Consider the following 17924-nt stretch of genomic DNA (forward strand, 5'->3'; position numbering starts at 1 on the left):
TTCTCTTCTAATAATAAATCTTAATGAACAGGTCTATTACTTAATGTCAATTCAAGAGAGTCCACTCTGATAGAGAGTGGGTGATACATTAACAGTCCAGGTAATCTCAATGAACTTCAACATGATCTCTCACGTCAGCGTCACTATGAACGATCTTCACACTCACTTTACCATCAAGACCGTAGCTTTACAGTTCTGTTCACTATCTCAAGTTGAAGTTCAATAAGGGTAGTGTGTGTGCGCTTATCCTCAGAGCACTCATGCTGAAACTACTTCAGTTTGTTTAATGCCGCCCTTTACTTGTTTTTGGCCAATGAGTGATGCAAGCAGTTCTGAAATTTACTAATGAACACTTGATTCCTTTCCCTGCGTTCAGCTGCCATTGTCACAAAGGGTGGTAACTCACATGGTGCTATCTGCAATTTTCCCTTTTTCTACAACGGCCACAAGTACACTGAGTGCACGTTTGCTGGACGCCCAGATGACATGCAGTGGTGCAGTACCACAGAAAATTATGACATTGACCACAAGTTTGGTTTCTGCCCAATGGAGTGTAAGTACAAGAGTGAGGGACTCTCATGACCCAGAATCATGTATCATGGCTATATTTGATCGGGTCTCTCTTGCTAATGCCTCTTCTTACGAGTTGAGGTTAGAGAAACACTATTTCCTTGCCTTTTTGGAGCCTAAAGGTATATCATTTTGATGGTAGAGAACTAAATGAACACATCATGAGCAAATTTGTGAACCATCCTCTTCGTAAATTTCAGTTGCTCATTGTCATTGTTATTCTTCCTCCATTCCTTCATTATGTTCAGGTGTTATGAAGACGAGTTGGTGTTGCATTTTTCTGATTAGTTTTCAAATGTAAGAATGTCTAAATTTCTTGTCTGGATCCACTACATATGATGGATGCACAGGAAGCTGTGGGGAGGGAACTACATTTATAAATGAACACAAGAAGGGCTGTTGGGCCTTCACGATGGCCTAGAAGTATGCACATTTGCTTCTGAGCTATCCAGCCTTGGTTTGAAATTCGGCCCAGCTACAAACTCTCACCCCGGTGTCTCCCAGGCAGGTCGATGCATTAACGTGTGCGCCGCCCCTCGGATGGATGCTGCACTGCAGGGCGTCCCATCTACCGGCATGAGTTGGTGGACGTTACAGTTCCCACGGGTGGCCTTCGCGAAGAGTAGGCGAGCTATCGCCAACACTTTGAACAAATTCCAAATTCCTGTCCCAACCTAGAGGGGGTGTTTCTTCAGCAGCACAGCCACGCCCCCAGTAAATGATGCTACTTGCAGCCATGTGCTGCATATGGAATAAGGAGGAGGTGGAGGAGGAGGAGGAGGAGGAGGAGGGTTGTGTCCATAGTAGAAGAGAATAGAAAAGGGAGAAGTATGAATAAGAGGCATCAAAATTTTCACCTTTTGTGTGCATAAGTACCGTTTGATGGTTCAATTGTCATGTAAAGACTTTTCCTCACTCCGTGTGAATGCCACAGTGCATGAGGAGGTTTGCGTGTCACACGGTGTGCGATATCGTGTGGGTGACACATGGAACAAGCAGCATAAGCAGGGTTACATGATGCGGTGTACGTGCCTTGGGAATGGTCGTGGAGCATGGCGCTGCCAGGCCTACTCAGAGATTCTTGGTGAGAGATAATGCAGCATTGACAGTCTTTAATACTTCATAAGGAATTTATTTTTGAGCGATGTGTCATTGGCATGGTTGGGTGTTTGTTTTAATGAATGCTATTATTGTATAATATTGGAAATTCACTGCTGAAAATATCGTGTGCAAAGATATTGTCTACCCTGAGCACATTTTTCAAGAAGTGACATCAACACCGGTCAAATAATTTTGTGGAGAACCAAGATAGTTGTTGACATATAGTCACTTGCAGTGAGGAACAAATTTGTATCATTAATTCATTTGTGAAGGAGGCAGTGTACGAGGCATTGAGTTTACGAGTGATGAATACATCAAAGCACTTGTCCTGAAATGGCTTCATACCAATCTCAAATATTTTTATGCAGATGGCATTAAGGCACTGCGACATTGACGGGAAAGTCCAAATGTGTATCAAGGTGTAAACCTCGAAAAATCCTTGGGAATCTTCGGGATATCAAGAAGTATCAGGGTGTAAACCTCGAGAAATGGCTTTAGTTTCATCAACCATCCTAAAGTTTTCGATTTTCTTGGATTATAAGGTGCATGTCCACCTTGAACTACCCTTGTACAAAATATCCAGAAATGGCTAAGGTCAAAAGTCACATTCCATTGTTTAGAATTAATATTGAGAGACATTTTCTTAAAATTCACAATTAGATATTCGTCTGATCTGTCCACCCTGTGACCTTTCAATTTGTCAACGCTCTTCCCTGTAGTCAAGGAAACAGCCGAGATATTCAAGTAGAAAGTTCACAAAACCATGACAAATGAACTACACATTATTTTCAAAGAAAACTCCCCTCCTGCATCCCCCATTCTCCCCCCGCATCTATTCCCAACAGTTTCCAGCAACTTCAGGAACATTGCTTTAAGTGTTTATCTTCACAATGTGCCTATTTTAAAGAGAGAGAGAGCGAGAGCGGGTCATGACTGCTCTAAGTGTTTTTATTCCCAGTGTGCCTATTTAAAGAGGACAGCATCAGTCATTTCCAGGGTAAGCAAAATCTCTGCTTAAAAATAAAAAAAAATACATTTGTAGTCGAGCATGCAAACCACATCCATGGATGTACGATATTAGTAAAATATTGCATTAATATCACAGTTATGCATATAATATACATGACAGTGGCATGAGGATTGATTCCAATCCATTCCATTACCTGGTGTTGGCTTACCGGTTAGGGTGGTGGCTTGGCATATAACCTGGTGTTGGCTTAGTGGTTCGGATGGTGGCTTGGGATCCTCGGGTCCTGAGTTCACGCCCCGTTTCCACTGACTTAACACCGGGGGTTGATTCAGCCCGTCATCCTTCCGAGGTCAGCAAAATGAGTACCAGTGGAGCAGCCAAAAAGCTGCACATGAAGGGAAGGGGTATCGACGGATTCATTAAACCTGGTATTAGTGTGGCACAGGCACGATGGGCCGAATGGCCTCCTCCTGCCCCTTAATTCCTTGAAAATCCTTGTCAATTTCAAATTTAAATTTATGCTCATTACTTCAAATGGCCCTATTCAGCTTACTTTAACAATACTGCATTGTGTGCCTGGAGTTTCTCATGCAAAACGTAAAAAAATTGGCTTAAAAACTGAATGAAATTATGAAGAATTCCCCATTTTCCATTGAACAAGATACATTCACAAACGGAAAGTATACAGCGCTGTTAATCCGCATGGGTTCACGTGATATGTCTTTTTCATTTCAAACTATGAATATCTCCTTGTGAGAATGCCACAAGACATGGAACACCACCTGAATTGCAGAATTCCTTCTGCCTTATTTTTGAGCCGTTGAATCGATCCTCAATCGAATGTCGCCGAGTCTGCATGATGGTCCTAAAATTTCATTTTGATTAACCCAGTTTCACTTTCAATGGTACATTTGATCAAGGACAGGTGTTCTCCGCTTCCTGGTGTGCCTCAAAGTGTACCTTATTTGATTAATCTCTACGATAGGTTTCTGAGATGGCTTTTTAAATCTTTAAAATCACCTTGGACCTCTCCAGCCTACAAGGTTGTGTCTTGTCAGATGGTTAAGCATTTGGATAAGTTTCAGCTCTTGCATCTGTATAACACAATATCTGCTAAAGAAACAATATTAAGACATTACAGTTTGAAGCTCAAAGCTCTGATTCGTTAACAATTGGCTGATCAAATAAGAACTGTTCTTTTTTTTGTGTGCAAGAACATTTAAGCATCGCTACCAATTTCAGAAAATGTACATGGTTTAGATTAAAATTTTACAAATGTATTCTCCTTCTTAGCTTTACTCATTTTGTCCTTAAAAAAACATGGATAATTATGCAGTTGATTGTAAAATAAATAAATAAATAAAAAGCAGAGTATTCCATCTGTGAGCACTACTAACATGTGTCAGCAGGATTCTTTCCATGGTTTGTGATTCCCACCAGATGTTGTTCATGGTTGAGGTGGGTAGGGGGAAGGGGTGGAGGAAGGGGAAGGAGGGGAGGGAGGGTGAGGGTTGGAGGAGCATGGAGGCGGGGGAGGAAAAGAGGGGAGTGAGAGAGAAGGAGAGGGGGTGGAGAGGGAGGGAGTATAACAATAATAGTGAAAGTTTTTTTTTTTTACAATGACATTTAAGAGTTGCCCTTCACTTGTTTATTTTACATATTATAACAAGTCGCCTAATCATCCCATTCACCTCTAAGAACAATATAATATAATTATTTATCAGATTTTATATATATATATATATATATAAGATACTTTTTTCTCTCTCTCTTTCTCTCTTCTAAAATGCCATATGTGTGCAAAGGATTCTTGGCTTGCTTTTTAACGCTATCTGTTTCTTCCCATAACGGATAAATACGCCAAACAACTCAAAGTGACAAATAAATGGGCTCCTTCGTACATTTCTGACTTACTTACACCTTACAACCCCACAAGAGCATTGCTAACAATGACAATATCCTGGTAGTTCATTGAACTCGGATGAAGACTTTTGGTGATCTAGCATTCCTCATATATGATCGTCATCTCGAGAGCTCAAGACTACGACGACTACTTTTTAAGGTCTCCTATTATTCCCACCTTGCGAGGTCAGCCGGGGAACGTTTTCCACTCATCTCTTTCACTAACCGGTTGGCTCGGCTGCTTGATGGTCGACTGAAGCTGCAGGAATTTGGAATTTTGCCGGGGTGTTGACGATAACTTGCCTACTCTTCATGAAAGTCAATGGGGGATCTTTAACATCGACCAATGATTAGTGCGAGCAGATGGGCCCACCTGCTTAATGTTCTTCCGATGGACAACGCACATATGGATGTCTCGCCCTGCATCCAAAACAACTAGATGACAGTTCATCGCTGGTTCGAGATTCAAATCCAAGCTTGATAAGTAAGCTTATCTTACAGGTAAGTAAGTTATCCTTCCAGCTCTTACCTATGAAACTCGCTGCTTTAAAAAAAACCTGCACAGCTCTATCAATTACGTTTTTATAATTTGTTAAAAGCCCACCTTTCTCCAAGTGCTTTTTCATTTATTTTTTTTATTCTTCTTTCCGTTTATTTTTTCTGAAGCACTAGTTGAGATTTTCTTAAGATTGAAGAGCCCTATATATGAAATACAATAAATTGCTTGATTTATTTATGCCTCACTATATCCAACACCTTTTCCCACTCTTTTATTTCATGTGCGACCGACTGTAGTCCTTGTTAGGCAGACTGACTCTTGTCCTAATAAAGACGAGTCTTCCATTCAAAAGGAAACAAAGTTAGGTGGGAATAGGAGTAAAGGAAGTTTGGTTGTGTCACTCAGTTTTTGTTTTTAATATGGAGTTTGAAGCTCTTGCAAAAGCTGGATAGCATCGGTGGAGAGGCAATAACCAACAATAAAAGTAGAAAGGCACAGGTGGGCAAGCAGGTTTGCTTACTGGACATGTTGAAATGTGGACATGGTGAAATGCCAAAGCACTCTGTGCAGTTTCCTGTTTTTCAATATCAATATAAATTTCAATATAAATTTCGATATAAATTTCAAAACAAATTTCAATATAAATTCAATATCCATGCATGGATAACTTCAAAAACAGAAAGCATTTTACTCAATAATGAAGCTTCACAGACTTCTCTGTTTTTTAAAACTGCCAGAAAAGGACACATTTTATAAATCTTATCGTTTGATGGTTATTTCGTTCTTCAACTCGAATACCAATAGTTGATGCTTCATATCTTAATATTACAAACAAAATCGCATAACCGATATCCCTATTTGCTTGATTCCAATGTCGTTGTGTTTTACAGATCAATGTATCGTTGAAGGAAATTACTACAATGTCAGTGGTACGTTTCACAAGCAACATGCAAAGGGCTACATGATGAACTGCACATGCTACGGACAGAGCCGTGGAAAATGGGCCTGCGATCCAATTGGTAAGAGCCATGGGAGATTAAGCTATAATGAGCCTCTTATAGAATCATTAGGCATTCCACATATATTCCTTGCCTTGATCCTCAGTTCACCTTCCCACCAGATTTGTGACCATGTATTTATTACAATTTACTGATATCTGCTCCTGAATTCATTTCCTTAATCTTCAAAGTCTTCTCACATTCTACTCGGTTTTTGTTTTTCTTCTTCCCTCTCCTACCATTCTATTTTCTCAATTTCTTATTTTCACAAATCCTCGTTCCACCCCTTCCTCTCAACAATTTATTCCTCCTTCCCCTGGTGCATTCTTACATCCAATGAGTGCAATGGAGAGTCATTATCATTTAATTATATTCATATAGATTTTCTTTCTTTTCTTCATTACAGCATTTTCTAACTAGAACGGCACTCGGAAGAGCGCATGCCTCCGTCAGGCTCAAAGATTTACATTATGTGTCCCATTGATGGGTCACTTTTGTATCCAGACCATAACCAAAATCGAACCGATTTGTTCCTATCACGTACCCAACTCATTGACCAAATTTTTGTCATAATCTGTCCACAACTTTTTGAAATCATGCTGTTTCGTTTTTGGCCCCATCTCTCAATGGTGAAAAATCAATTGAATTTGAAAAAAAAAATCTCCTAGATGCAGATCCGGATCTTCACAACATCGAATCAGTTCATTCTTTTACACACCCAAGCTGTCCACCAATTTTCAGCCGAATCCATTCTTAACTTTTTGAGAAATCCTGCTCACAGACAGACAGGCAGGCAGACAAACAAACAAACAAACAAGCAACAGGAGTGAAAACATAACCTCCATCCATCTTTGGTGGTGGAGGTAAAATTAAAATATACCTGTAAATGCAGTAACACTTAATAACATTGTATTCAATGATGTTTTCAACAAGCAACAAGATTTGCACAAAATAGGACAAAAACCACACAAAATCGTAACATATGTCAAATGTGCATACTAGAATAAAAGTTCATCAAAAATGATGGGCATTACAGCTTCGTGAACGTGCCAAAGTCTGAAGCCTCAGCCGAGAATCAGGTGCGCTGATATCTTCTATATTTATGAGACATCCTACGGACGTAAATGAACACTTGTTTTACTCTGTGCTTGTTACACATAAAGTGTCGCAAATTTTACCGCCTTGTAATTATTGTTGTTTTCAAAAATCTTTCTGTACACCACCCTTGAGGCTCGGTTTGCAAGTCATCGTCGACAATTCAAATATAAGAGACGTAATTACTCTTATAAGGAAAATGTTTTTCGAGTTTTTTTTTAATCCTCAAAAATAGACTGCAGTAAACACACCGTTGTGTTTAAAGGTGGGCCTTTAAAACCATTCTTAAATCATCCTTATGAAGGGGGAAGGAAATTACACACTGTTTTATGGAGGTAGATTATACGTTTTGGTGATGCAGATATCTTATATGGGATGTGAAAAAACAACTAGAACAACAACTCAATCATTTTTACTTTTACAAACCTACGGGATGGAACATAAACCCCACTTTTACAAATCTTTGGGATGGAAAACAAACCCCACTTTTACAAATCTTCAGGATGGAACACAAACCCCACTTTTACAAACCTTTGGGATGGAACATAAACCCCACTTTTACAAACCTACGGGATGGAACATAAACCCCACTTTTACAAACCTACAGGATGGAACATAAACCCCACTTTTACAAATCTTCAGGATGGAACACAAACCCCACTTTTACAAACCTACGGGATGGAACATAAACCCCACTTTTACAAATCTTCAGGATGGAACATAAACCCCACTTTTACAAACCTATGGGATGGAACATAAACCCCACTTTTACAAATCTTCAGGATGGAACACAACCCTGACTTTTACAAACCTTTGGAATGGAACACAAACCCCACTTTTACAAATCTTTGGGATGGAAAACAAACCCCACTTTTACAAATCTTCAGGATGGAACACAAACCCCACTTTTACAAACCTTCAGGATGGAACATAAACCCCACTTTTACAAACCTACGGGATGGAACATAAACCCCACTATTACAAACCGATGGGATGGAACATAAACCCCACTTTTACAAACCTTCAGGATGGAACATAAACCCCACTATTACAAACCTTTGGGATGGAACACAAACCCCACTTTTACAAACCTTCAGGATGGAACATAAACCCCACTTTTACAAACCTACGGGATGGAACATAAACCCCACTTTTACAAACCTTTGGGATGGAACATAAACCCCACTTTTACAAACCTATGGAATGGAACATAAACCCCACTTTTACAAACCTTCGGGATGGAACATAAACCCCACTATTACAAACCTATGGGATGGAACATAAACCTCACTTTTACAAACCTTCGGGATGGAACATAAATCCCATTATTACAAACCTATGGGATGGAACATAAACCCCACTTTTACAAACCTACGGGGTGGAACATAAACCCCACATTTACAAACCTACAGGATAGAACATAAACCCCACTTTTACAAACCTACGGGATGGAACATAAACCCCACTTTTACAAACCTACGGGATGGAACATAAACCCCACTTTTACAAACCTACGGGATGGAACACAAACCCCACTTTTACAAATCTTTGGGATGGAACATAAACCCCACTTTTACAAACCTTCGGGATGGAACACAACCCCCACTTTTACAAACCTTCGGGAAGTGCGAGCCAAAAGGAAGGCAAAATTTTAATTCTTATAATCTTGCTTTTGAACCGATGACAAAACTCCTTTTGGTTTTGTTGCACGTTCTTTTAACCGTTTACGCAGCAGTTTGTTTAACTTAGACGGGTTTTTAATTTGTGTACAAGCATGAATACATTTGTGGAAATGTTTGTGATACATCCATTCACATTTGTCAGTATTTTATCCTTTCAAATGTAGTCGTCCATGTGTGTAAGCACACAGAGAGCTACTGTGGGGAAGAAATGACTGTGGCAAGGCAGGGATGCGTGCAGAGAGCCTTTCGCGAATAGCATGGCCGGCTCCCTTGCACAGCCAAAGGCTTGGCCTCCTGTGTTTGGCATTGTTAGCAAAGACAAATAGATAGCTGCTGTATGGTTTTCAAGCATATGTGCTTGGATTTTTAAGAGCAAATCATAAATCTACAAAAACTTAACACTGAGAATTTTATTCTTCATTTTGCCAACAAAAATATTGGAAATTCTTCTGCCACGTTTTGCATTCGATTTAATTTTGTACTTTTAATAGTTTGCTTAGTTTTGAGATGCTGCCATGGCATACTTATTAGGGCTTTATCTGCGAGTTTCGTGTGTGTGTGTGTGTGTGTGTGTGTGTGTGTGTGTGTGTGTGTGTGTGTGTGTGTGTGTGTGTGTGTGTGTGTGTGTGTGTTTGTATGTGTACGCACATTAATTTCACTCCTACCCACAACTATCCCATTAACCCTGATCCTTGGCCTCTCTGCTCAACAATAAGTCAGGTGTACTTGTATCATCCAAACAAAGGGGTGAAAACCTAACCTCCATCACCCCACAGTGGCAGAGGTAAGTAGAACGGCACTTGGTAGAGGCCATACCTGCACCAGGCTCAAGAGTTTACGTTTTGTATCTCACTGATCGGTCTGATCTGCATCCGAACCTTGACTAAAATTTAACCAGCTTGTTCTTATCACCTACCCAACTCCTCCACCAAGCTTTGTCATAATCCATCCACAACTTTTTGAAATATCATGCTATTTTTCGTTTTTGACCCCATCTCTCAAATGTGAAGAATCACTTAAATAATTTTTTTTTTAATTCTCCTATCCAGATCCAGATCCGGATCTTCACCAAAATAAAATCGATTCGTCCTTGTCACACACCCAAACCTGTCCACCAATTTCCTTTCCGAATCCATCTTTAACTTTTTGAGATATCCAGCTCACAGGCAAACAAACAAACAGGTGTGTGTGTGTGTGTGTGTGTGTGTGTGTGTGTGTGTGTGTGTGTGTGTGTGTGTGTGTGTGTGTGTGTGTGCGTGCGCGTGTGCACAATCAACCTTTGGCAATCAACCTTCTGATGTCATTCCTTCCACAGTAAAAGTATGACTCATGCTTGGATGCCAACACAGAGGAAACATTAACTTACCGTCCTCAATGACGAAAAGATGGTTGTAGGGTTTTTTTAGGACTGTACAATAAATGGAGCAGTTGCCTCCTTTGTTAGGCATACTCTGGCATTTGAGAGGGTTAACCTGAATAAAATTTAACCTGGTAAAATTTACCTTTATTATTAAAAAACAATGCTTGGTTTTCTGTGCTCCCCACCCACCCCCCCCTCATTCCACCCCCACCCTCCCCAACCACTTTCCCCTTCTCATTTCCTGTACGCACATGAGCCATTTGAATTGCCTTCTCTCAGAATGCAATCCATACCCTGAATACATTCTGACAATACCGCCCTCCAGCACAGCTGTGGCCCAGCATTTTCAGAATGGCAGCGACATCGAGGCTTGCGGGTTTAATATATTAAACCAAGGCCTGTATTTGTGACCGAGTGAGAATCCTCTTTCGAGTTAGCATGTGGGTACTAAAATATATACATGTGTACAGCACATCAACGATTTATGTCATGAATGCGTTCCTAAAAACTGCGATGTTATACGAAACAACGTTATTCCAGATACGATTTTCCCATGTACATATTGTTATAACGGGGGGGGGGGGGGGGGAAGAAGTGAGTGTGTGTGTATGTATGTGTTTGTACGCACATTCATTTCACTCCTACCCACAACTATCCCATTAACCCTGATCCCTGGCCTCTCTGCTCAACAATAAGTCAGGTGTACTTATATCATACAAGTACTAACTAGCTCGACTGAGCCATTGTCCCATAATGTGTTAACAATGTTCTATTGAAACGATGCATATAGACTCGACGTCAATCGGTGACTTACTGCACAGACAAACACACAAGTTGACATTTATTTATACAGTCACCGGCCAAAACATTCTGGAATTACTCGCGGAGAATAGTGTAGCAATTCTGACCCGAATGTTGGCAGCAACAAGACGCTCGATCCAGAAACTGTGGTTGCCACAACAGATGTATCTTCGACATTATGTCATGCTCAAATGATTTCTGTGCCACAAAAATGTGATGGATGAAAGTCTATAATCATCCTGAAATATGATCATGAACCCGATACATTGCCAGCAGGAAAGTATGAAATTGATTGACCACAATCCCAAAACGTTTTCTGGATATCACTGAGATCTGTTATCGGATGAGACCTTTCAAACTATGCAGGCCTCGTATTATATCTGCAGCAGCCGGAACGGTTTACATTATGCATTTGGGATTCAGTGATTCATGTAGGATCTCCTGTTTTTTAACAGGGTTCTAAGGCTCAAAGAGGAGTTTATGCATTCATCAAATATACACTAAAAAGCATCAGTTAACTTGCATCTTAATTACGAGGACATAAGGAGACAGTCGACAAAACAACGCAGGTACAGTACATGGCATTTGAACCAGCGAGGATGAAACAGGAATCTAACTCTTCCACGAGTATTGACTTTGCATACAAAAATATGCTGTTATCTCCGCATCATTAGATGAGTGCTCAGATGGGAACGCCAAACAAGCCAACCAAAGTGAACTCTTTTGAAGAATTGTGAAATGGGACTTGTAAGGCCACACAACTTGTTCACTGGTCCCGAGTCTTGTGGAATCGTTATTTTTCCTCTTTTCATTATTTCCACGAGTTATGTTACTTGTCTGTGGCCTTCCGCAATGCATTGCTGATTCCAGTTGGTGGATCGAGTCATTGGCCCAAAGATTTTCTTCATGCTGGTAGATGGCTCTGCTTGATTTTATGGGGTTTTTTCCACACCTGGTAGATCGGATCAGATGGGTACCTTTGTGAAGTTTATCCTTCCTTGGATGATAGCTGAGTTGCAGGAGCTGAAATAATCTTTCCTTTTGTGTACCTGTATTGTAGAACAAATTATATTCACCGCTGCAGCTCTTTTGTTTTTTTTAATACAATGTCGAGGCTCATGGAGGGCTCGAACATAGAACCAATCATAGGAGATTTTTGTATGGGTACACTCTAAAAACAATGTACAAACAATCATACCAGAATAATAACTGGCAAACGCAAAGGTCACCCTGATCTAACAGCATAATCCACAAAATGAAAGTAAATTGGTGGTGGAAGTTCCATAATCTTATAAAGATTGTTGAGGGGCCACAGTGATGTTTCTGTGGGCATATAGACCCGGTGTTTCTCATCGCCATTCAGGCTCTCTGAGCAACTATGGGAATATTAGCCAAACCAGTGAGAGCAATCCAATACGATTTTCCCATTCCACCACAAAGCTATTTTCAAGGTATTTAGATGATCATTAATTAAACAATATTGTACGTAAGGGGTGTCCAATAAAATAGTGGGAATATTGTATACTTTGCTATGTCATTGTGCATTCATGGAAAGATGCAACAAGTGAATAAGTAAACTTGGCCCTCTCAGAATAGACCAGACAAAGTGTCAAGTTTTAACTTCTGTTATCTTGTTTCTGGCAGTGACATGTTATGACTCGATCAATAACAAGCCGTATATGTTGAAGGTAATGCAGCCACTTCCACCCATAGATTTGATACAGGATTATCTTCTCATTTTAACAAGCCCACTGTGCAGAATTTATCATCAAGGTCTGTTATTCTCAAATTTTTTTGAAGAGAAGCTTTACTCTTGTAACTACTTTTCCCATTTGCATTCTTGTTATTTTTGAGATTATGGCAGGAAATTGTAATTCATCCAAACCACAATGATACATTGGCTGCATTACCCTCACCACACCTTCCTTTTATTATCCTGCATCTTCTCTTCCATTTCTCAGTTTTACTTCTCTCATTTATACATTCCTCTCCATTTTTATATCTATAATATATAAAGCTCTTTCTAACCACACACTGACTCACTCCCAAACTGATACAACTGTTTAGCCCTTTCTTGGTGACCGAGAAAGCTGAAAATTTGAATGCTGATGCAACTCGAAGCCAATATCCCAGGGAAAAAACTCACAAACCGTTGGAAAATGTCCATAAGCGAAAATATCCGGGATTAAAAGTGGGCCGGTGCAGCCTCGCTCTGCTCACGGCGGGTCATGTCAATGGAACAGACCCAAGACAATGGAACTCACACTGAAACTGGTTGATAGGCAATGCCATCAACCAGTTTCAGCCAATTTCATTTGAAATGACTGAAATCATTGAATTTCATGAAATGACTGAAACCAGTTTCAGTCATTTCATCAACCAATGCCATCAACCAATGGAGTGCTTCCTCCACCTCTTAATTTATAACTTTTGCCATACTTGCATGAAAAATTGCTGTTACTGCAAACTTTTAAATATAGAGCTTATTCTCATCACTAATTCTTGACTTACTTGAGTTATATATCTGGTTACAGAATGCAAGCACAATCCACTTCAAATATTTTAAGCTTTTTACCTTTGCCACCAAAGGTTTGTCCGTCTGTTGTGTTTTCATCCCTGCTTGTCTGTCTGTTTGGTACTTGCAACCAGAGAGTTGGTGTCAAAGCCACCCAATGCTCGCCTGTTTATACATTTATCGTTTTTAAAAGACTAGTTTCATAATATTTTTTATAAAGCATTGCAGTGAAGTCTGATCCAAATAATTTTAAAGCAATATATGTATTTGTATATTGTAATCAGTAAAAAATAGTGTGGTAGATAAAAACATTAGAAAGGAAATGACTTGCACCAAAAACTTTAACATTTTCATGCTCACACTCACGCTCACGCTGGGGGTATCGCTATAGCTCTCTGTTCTTCGCACAGGCAAGCTAAAAAAAAATAAAATCATTTGTTAATTTCAACTTCACTACACCTCGTACACATATTATCAGCAACCTCGTACACATATTAAATGAATGGCAAGCTTCTAAATAACTTGCACCAAAAACTTTCACATTGATGTGCTACAAAAAAGTTAAGTTCAAAACAGGTCAAAAATTTTAAACATTTGAAATTATTTTTTAATTTCAACTTCACTACATCAATAATATACCCCAAAGGGACCTCCGTGCCAAATATCAGCATCCTAGTACACATATTAAATGAATGGCAAGCTTCTAAATAACTTGCACCAAAAACTTTCACATTTTCATGCTCACGCTGACGCTGACGCTCACGCTCACACCAGGGGTATCGCTATAGCTCTCTGTTCTTCGAACAGGCGAGCTAAAAACGAAGATTTTTCAAGTGTATTGATTGGTCAGTCGATTTTGTTATTCTGTCTGTCTGTATGTCTGTTTGTCAATCACCTGCAAGTCATAAATTTAAACCAATCGTCATGAAACTTTACCAAGTTATAGAGGTAGTCTCAACTGTTTAGTCAACTGTTGTCTCAACCGTTTGATAGAAGCCTATTGATTTTGAGCTCAGATGTCAAAGAATCTTGAGGTCAAATTTCTAAAATCGTCATTTTTCATCCGGTTGATTTGAAAGTTGAACAGGATTTGCAGAGTGCATGACTGAATTGGGAAAGCAACTTTTTTTTTTAGGTCAAAAGGTCAACTCAAGGTCAAACTTCTAAAATCATCAATTTTCAACTGAAAAATAATCAATTTTCATCCAATTGACCTGAGCTTTGATTAAGATTGTCAATTTTAATCTTAATGAAACGGACAATTTGATGTATCCATAGCAACCTTTGGACAAGCCAATTCGATTTTGGTTGAGGTCTGGATTCAGATCCAACATATTAGGGGGATACAAAATGTAAACTGTTCAGCCTGGTGGAGGTATGTGCTCTACCAAGTGTGGTTCTCATATTTTTGATGTATGCACATAGGATACACCTGAGTAGTTTCTTGCAGTTTCCAAGCTTGCCCCATTAGCATAATATATAGCTGACTGGCTCTTTATTTCTGAATTGAATGAAGATGCTCCTTCATGAGCCTTGTAAACTGTACAAGAAAACTGAAATGAACATTGGATGCAAGCCATAAGGACAATCATGACTTTACCAGTTGTAATAATTGCTGCTGCATTGAAATTATAAAGAAAAACAAACGGAAAACTTGAAGCAGATGTGAGCAAATAATACTACAAAGGAACTTCACCTGGAAGCTGTTCAAGATTCGGTGACAACACTGTGAAGCAATCTTGGAATGAAAGAAGTTAAGAAAAACAAAATATCTGATTTACATTCGACAAAGACTGTAAATGGAAAATGTGAAATCAACAGTCTTCAAGGTAAATCCCAAACGAAGAGACGTTACACTTTAAGCTTTTGAACACCTCGTCACACCTTCAAACTCTCAACTCAGAAGATTCTTACCTATGTCTGCTTGAAGGTAAGTCATTTATACTCTTTGACAAAAGAAAAATACAGAAATACTTTCTAACCAAATGAGACAAAATAATTTCTCTACTCATGGTCTACATGAGATGTTGGTGTTATCAATCTAATGAAAGTTTTGGATGGCTCTGTGAGAGGCCACACACATATTACATGTGCAAAAATGGTGGACTTTTTGATGTGTAGGAAAGATCCCCTTTCACACTATCCCCTTCCATCCTCCCGCTCTTACCCATATGTGCTCTCTACCCCAACCCCTCAACCCCACAACCCACTCACGTCTCCTCCCAACCTCCTTTCTGTGATTGCCTTCCTACTCCACCAACATTCCTCTTCCCTTTGCTTCTCTTTCCTCGACTCACTTCTTCCCTTACTCCCCTCAACTCCAATTTCCTTAATGATGCTCCTCCATATCCCTCCTCTTTAATCATTAGTAAATGGAAATTACTTGACAGATATGACTCGTGGAGGTATTTATTGTTATTGTTTTTTATTGATGAAGATTATAGGTTGACGAGAGTAATGTTAAGTTTATGACAACTGGACAGGTTCATGGTAAAGAGGAAAGGCATAGGGATAATGCATTAAGCTTTTATAATGATTATTTGCTGTCGTTTGATTTCCAGAATGTCCTATCCCTAAGAGAGGATGATCACCCATCTATGTTATCATCTGAGCTCCAGCATTTGAACATCGGTATGACAGCACTCTCTGAGGTTCGGAGACCGGATTGTGGCGAGATCATGGTGGGTGGTTACACCTACTATTGGTCTGGTCGTTATGATGGTTACCATGCCCAAGGAGTTGCTGTAGCTGTGTCCAATAAGCTGAGTCCCATGATAATCGAGGTAACACCGGTCAACGAGCGTATTATGAGACGAAGGATTTTTTTTGTTTTTCATTCCATGTTGAGGCTCGTGTAAGAGCTAACATGTACCAGGCTGACCCACCAGCTTTTGAGTAAGATTCGTCACTCCTTGGGTGTCATTTCCCAGGTCCCTGTATAAGCTCTGACTGAGGTGAGTGATCTCACCATGAAGGAGGCATTCTATACCACGCTCTAGTCTATGGTTGATCAGTGTTCCAGCAAGGTACTCTTCCAGTCTTGGGGGATTTCAATGCATCGACTGGCCCTGATGGGGATGGTTATGAGACGTGTGTTGGTCCCCATGGGTCTGGAACTGTGAACAATAATAGCACTACGTTCCTTGACTGCAAGAAGTCGTGGACTTTGAGTGGGCTGGTTCATGGTTTCAGCATCCACAGGCTCATCGTTGGACTTGGTATTCCATCGCAGGTGATGTATCCCCCACACCTTTCAGTGCTTGTATGTACTGGATTCAGGGAAGGATGTCAGAGAGATCAAGTTGTGGTCCATTGTTTGGGAGTGTCAGGATCTCTGATCTCGATTTTGCATATGAAGCAGTCATCTTTGCCGAGACTCTGGATATCCTTATGGGGGCCCTCGAGATGCTGAAGAAAGAGTCGGAGCTGCTGGGATTACGGGTTTCCATCCATCCATTGGGACCACACTCTATGCAGATCGTTGTTGCTGCCTCAGCATTCTCCTTGGCTGTTTGACACAATCCTGGACTGGTCGCCACTCCGACACGAGATACCAGCAAGCTGGCACTCATTGTTCCGACCTCAGAAGGATGACAGGCAGAATAAACCCCACCAGGTATTAATTCAACAGACAAATGGGATTTTAACTCAGGATTCTAGGATCCCAAGCCCACCACCCAAACCATTAAGCCAACACCAGGCATGATTATGGTTTTCCTGGGTCAAAACTAATATCTAGGCTTTCATTGACAGCTTGGATGCTGCTATCTTGTCTGTACCTGTTTGTGGTGAGGATGTTGAGGTCACGGAGAGATTCACTTACCTTGGTGGTGATATTCATGTCTCTGCCGGCTGTGAGCCAGAGGTCAATTGACGTCTGGTTTGAGCCTGCGAAGTCATGTATTCACTGGATCATGAAGTGTGGTGCTGTCGGTACCTGTGCAGGACAAAAGTCCGAGTCTTCAGGTCCTTGGTACATCCAGTCTTGCTCTATGGATGCGAGACTTGGACACTGACCAGGTATCTGAGACGGAGACTTAACTCCTTCAGTACCAGGTCTCTTTGGAGAATCTTTGGCTATTGCTGGTCATACATTGTGTCCAACGAGCGGTTGCTGAGAGAGACTCCGATGATATTTGTTACCTGTATACTCCGTAAGCATCAGCTGTGGCCACATGGATATGTGGCTCGCTTTCCTGACACTGATCCTGCTCACCAGATTCTCTCAGCGAGGGAGCCTTGTGAGTAGAGGAAGCCAATGGGCTGACCACGTACCTCATGGTTGCAACAGGTTGATCATCATCTCAAGAAGATGGGGACTGGCCAGGCATCTCTGCCTGGGGGATGGCCTCACGGAGGCCCCTGAAGTACCGGCGGAAAATGGACACAGCGACGTGCTGCTCCGGCACATGCTCCCATACCTAACCTGAC

At 40.6% G+C, this 17924-nt stretch overlaps 1 protein-coding gene across 6 annotated transcripts in view; it reads left to right on the forward strand.

Moving 5' to 3' along the window:
* Positions 1-17924, forward strand: part of LOC147014278 (fibronectin-like) — a 132904-nt gene that overhangs the window by 37535 nt on the left and 77445 nt on the right. For all 6 annotated transcript variants that reach the window (XM_085852121.1, XM_085852123.1, XM_085852118.1 and 3 more), the window contains exons 8-10: positions 377-553; positions 1505-1654; positions 5933-6061. In XM_085852121.1, the coding sequence (XP_085708247.1) occupies positions 377-553; positions 1505-1654; positions 5933-6061 (456 nt within the window). The remainder of the gene's footprint in view (positions 1-376; positions 554-1504; positions 1655-5932; positions 6062-17924) is intronic.

This window comes from Eptatretus burgeri, chromosome 13 (genome assembly GCF_056783735.1).
Source record: "Eptatretus burgeri isolate ZD-2024b chromosome 13, Ebu_testis_v1, whole genome shotgun sequence".
Lineage (NCBI taxonomy): Eukaryota > Metazoa > Chordata > Myxini > Myxiniformes > Myxinidae > Eptatretus > Eptatretus burgeri.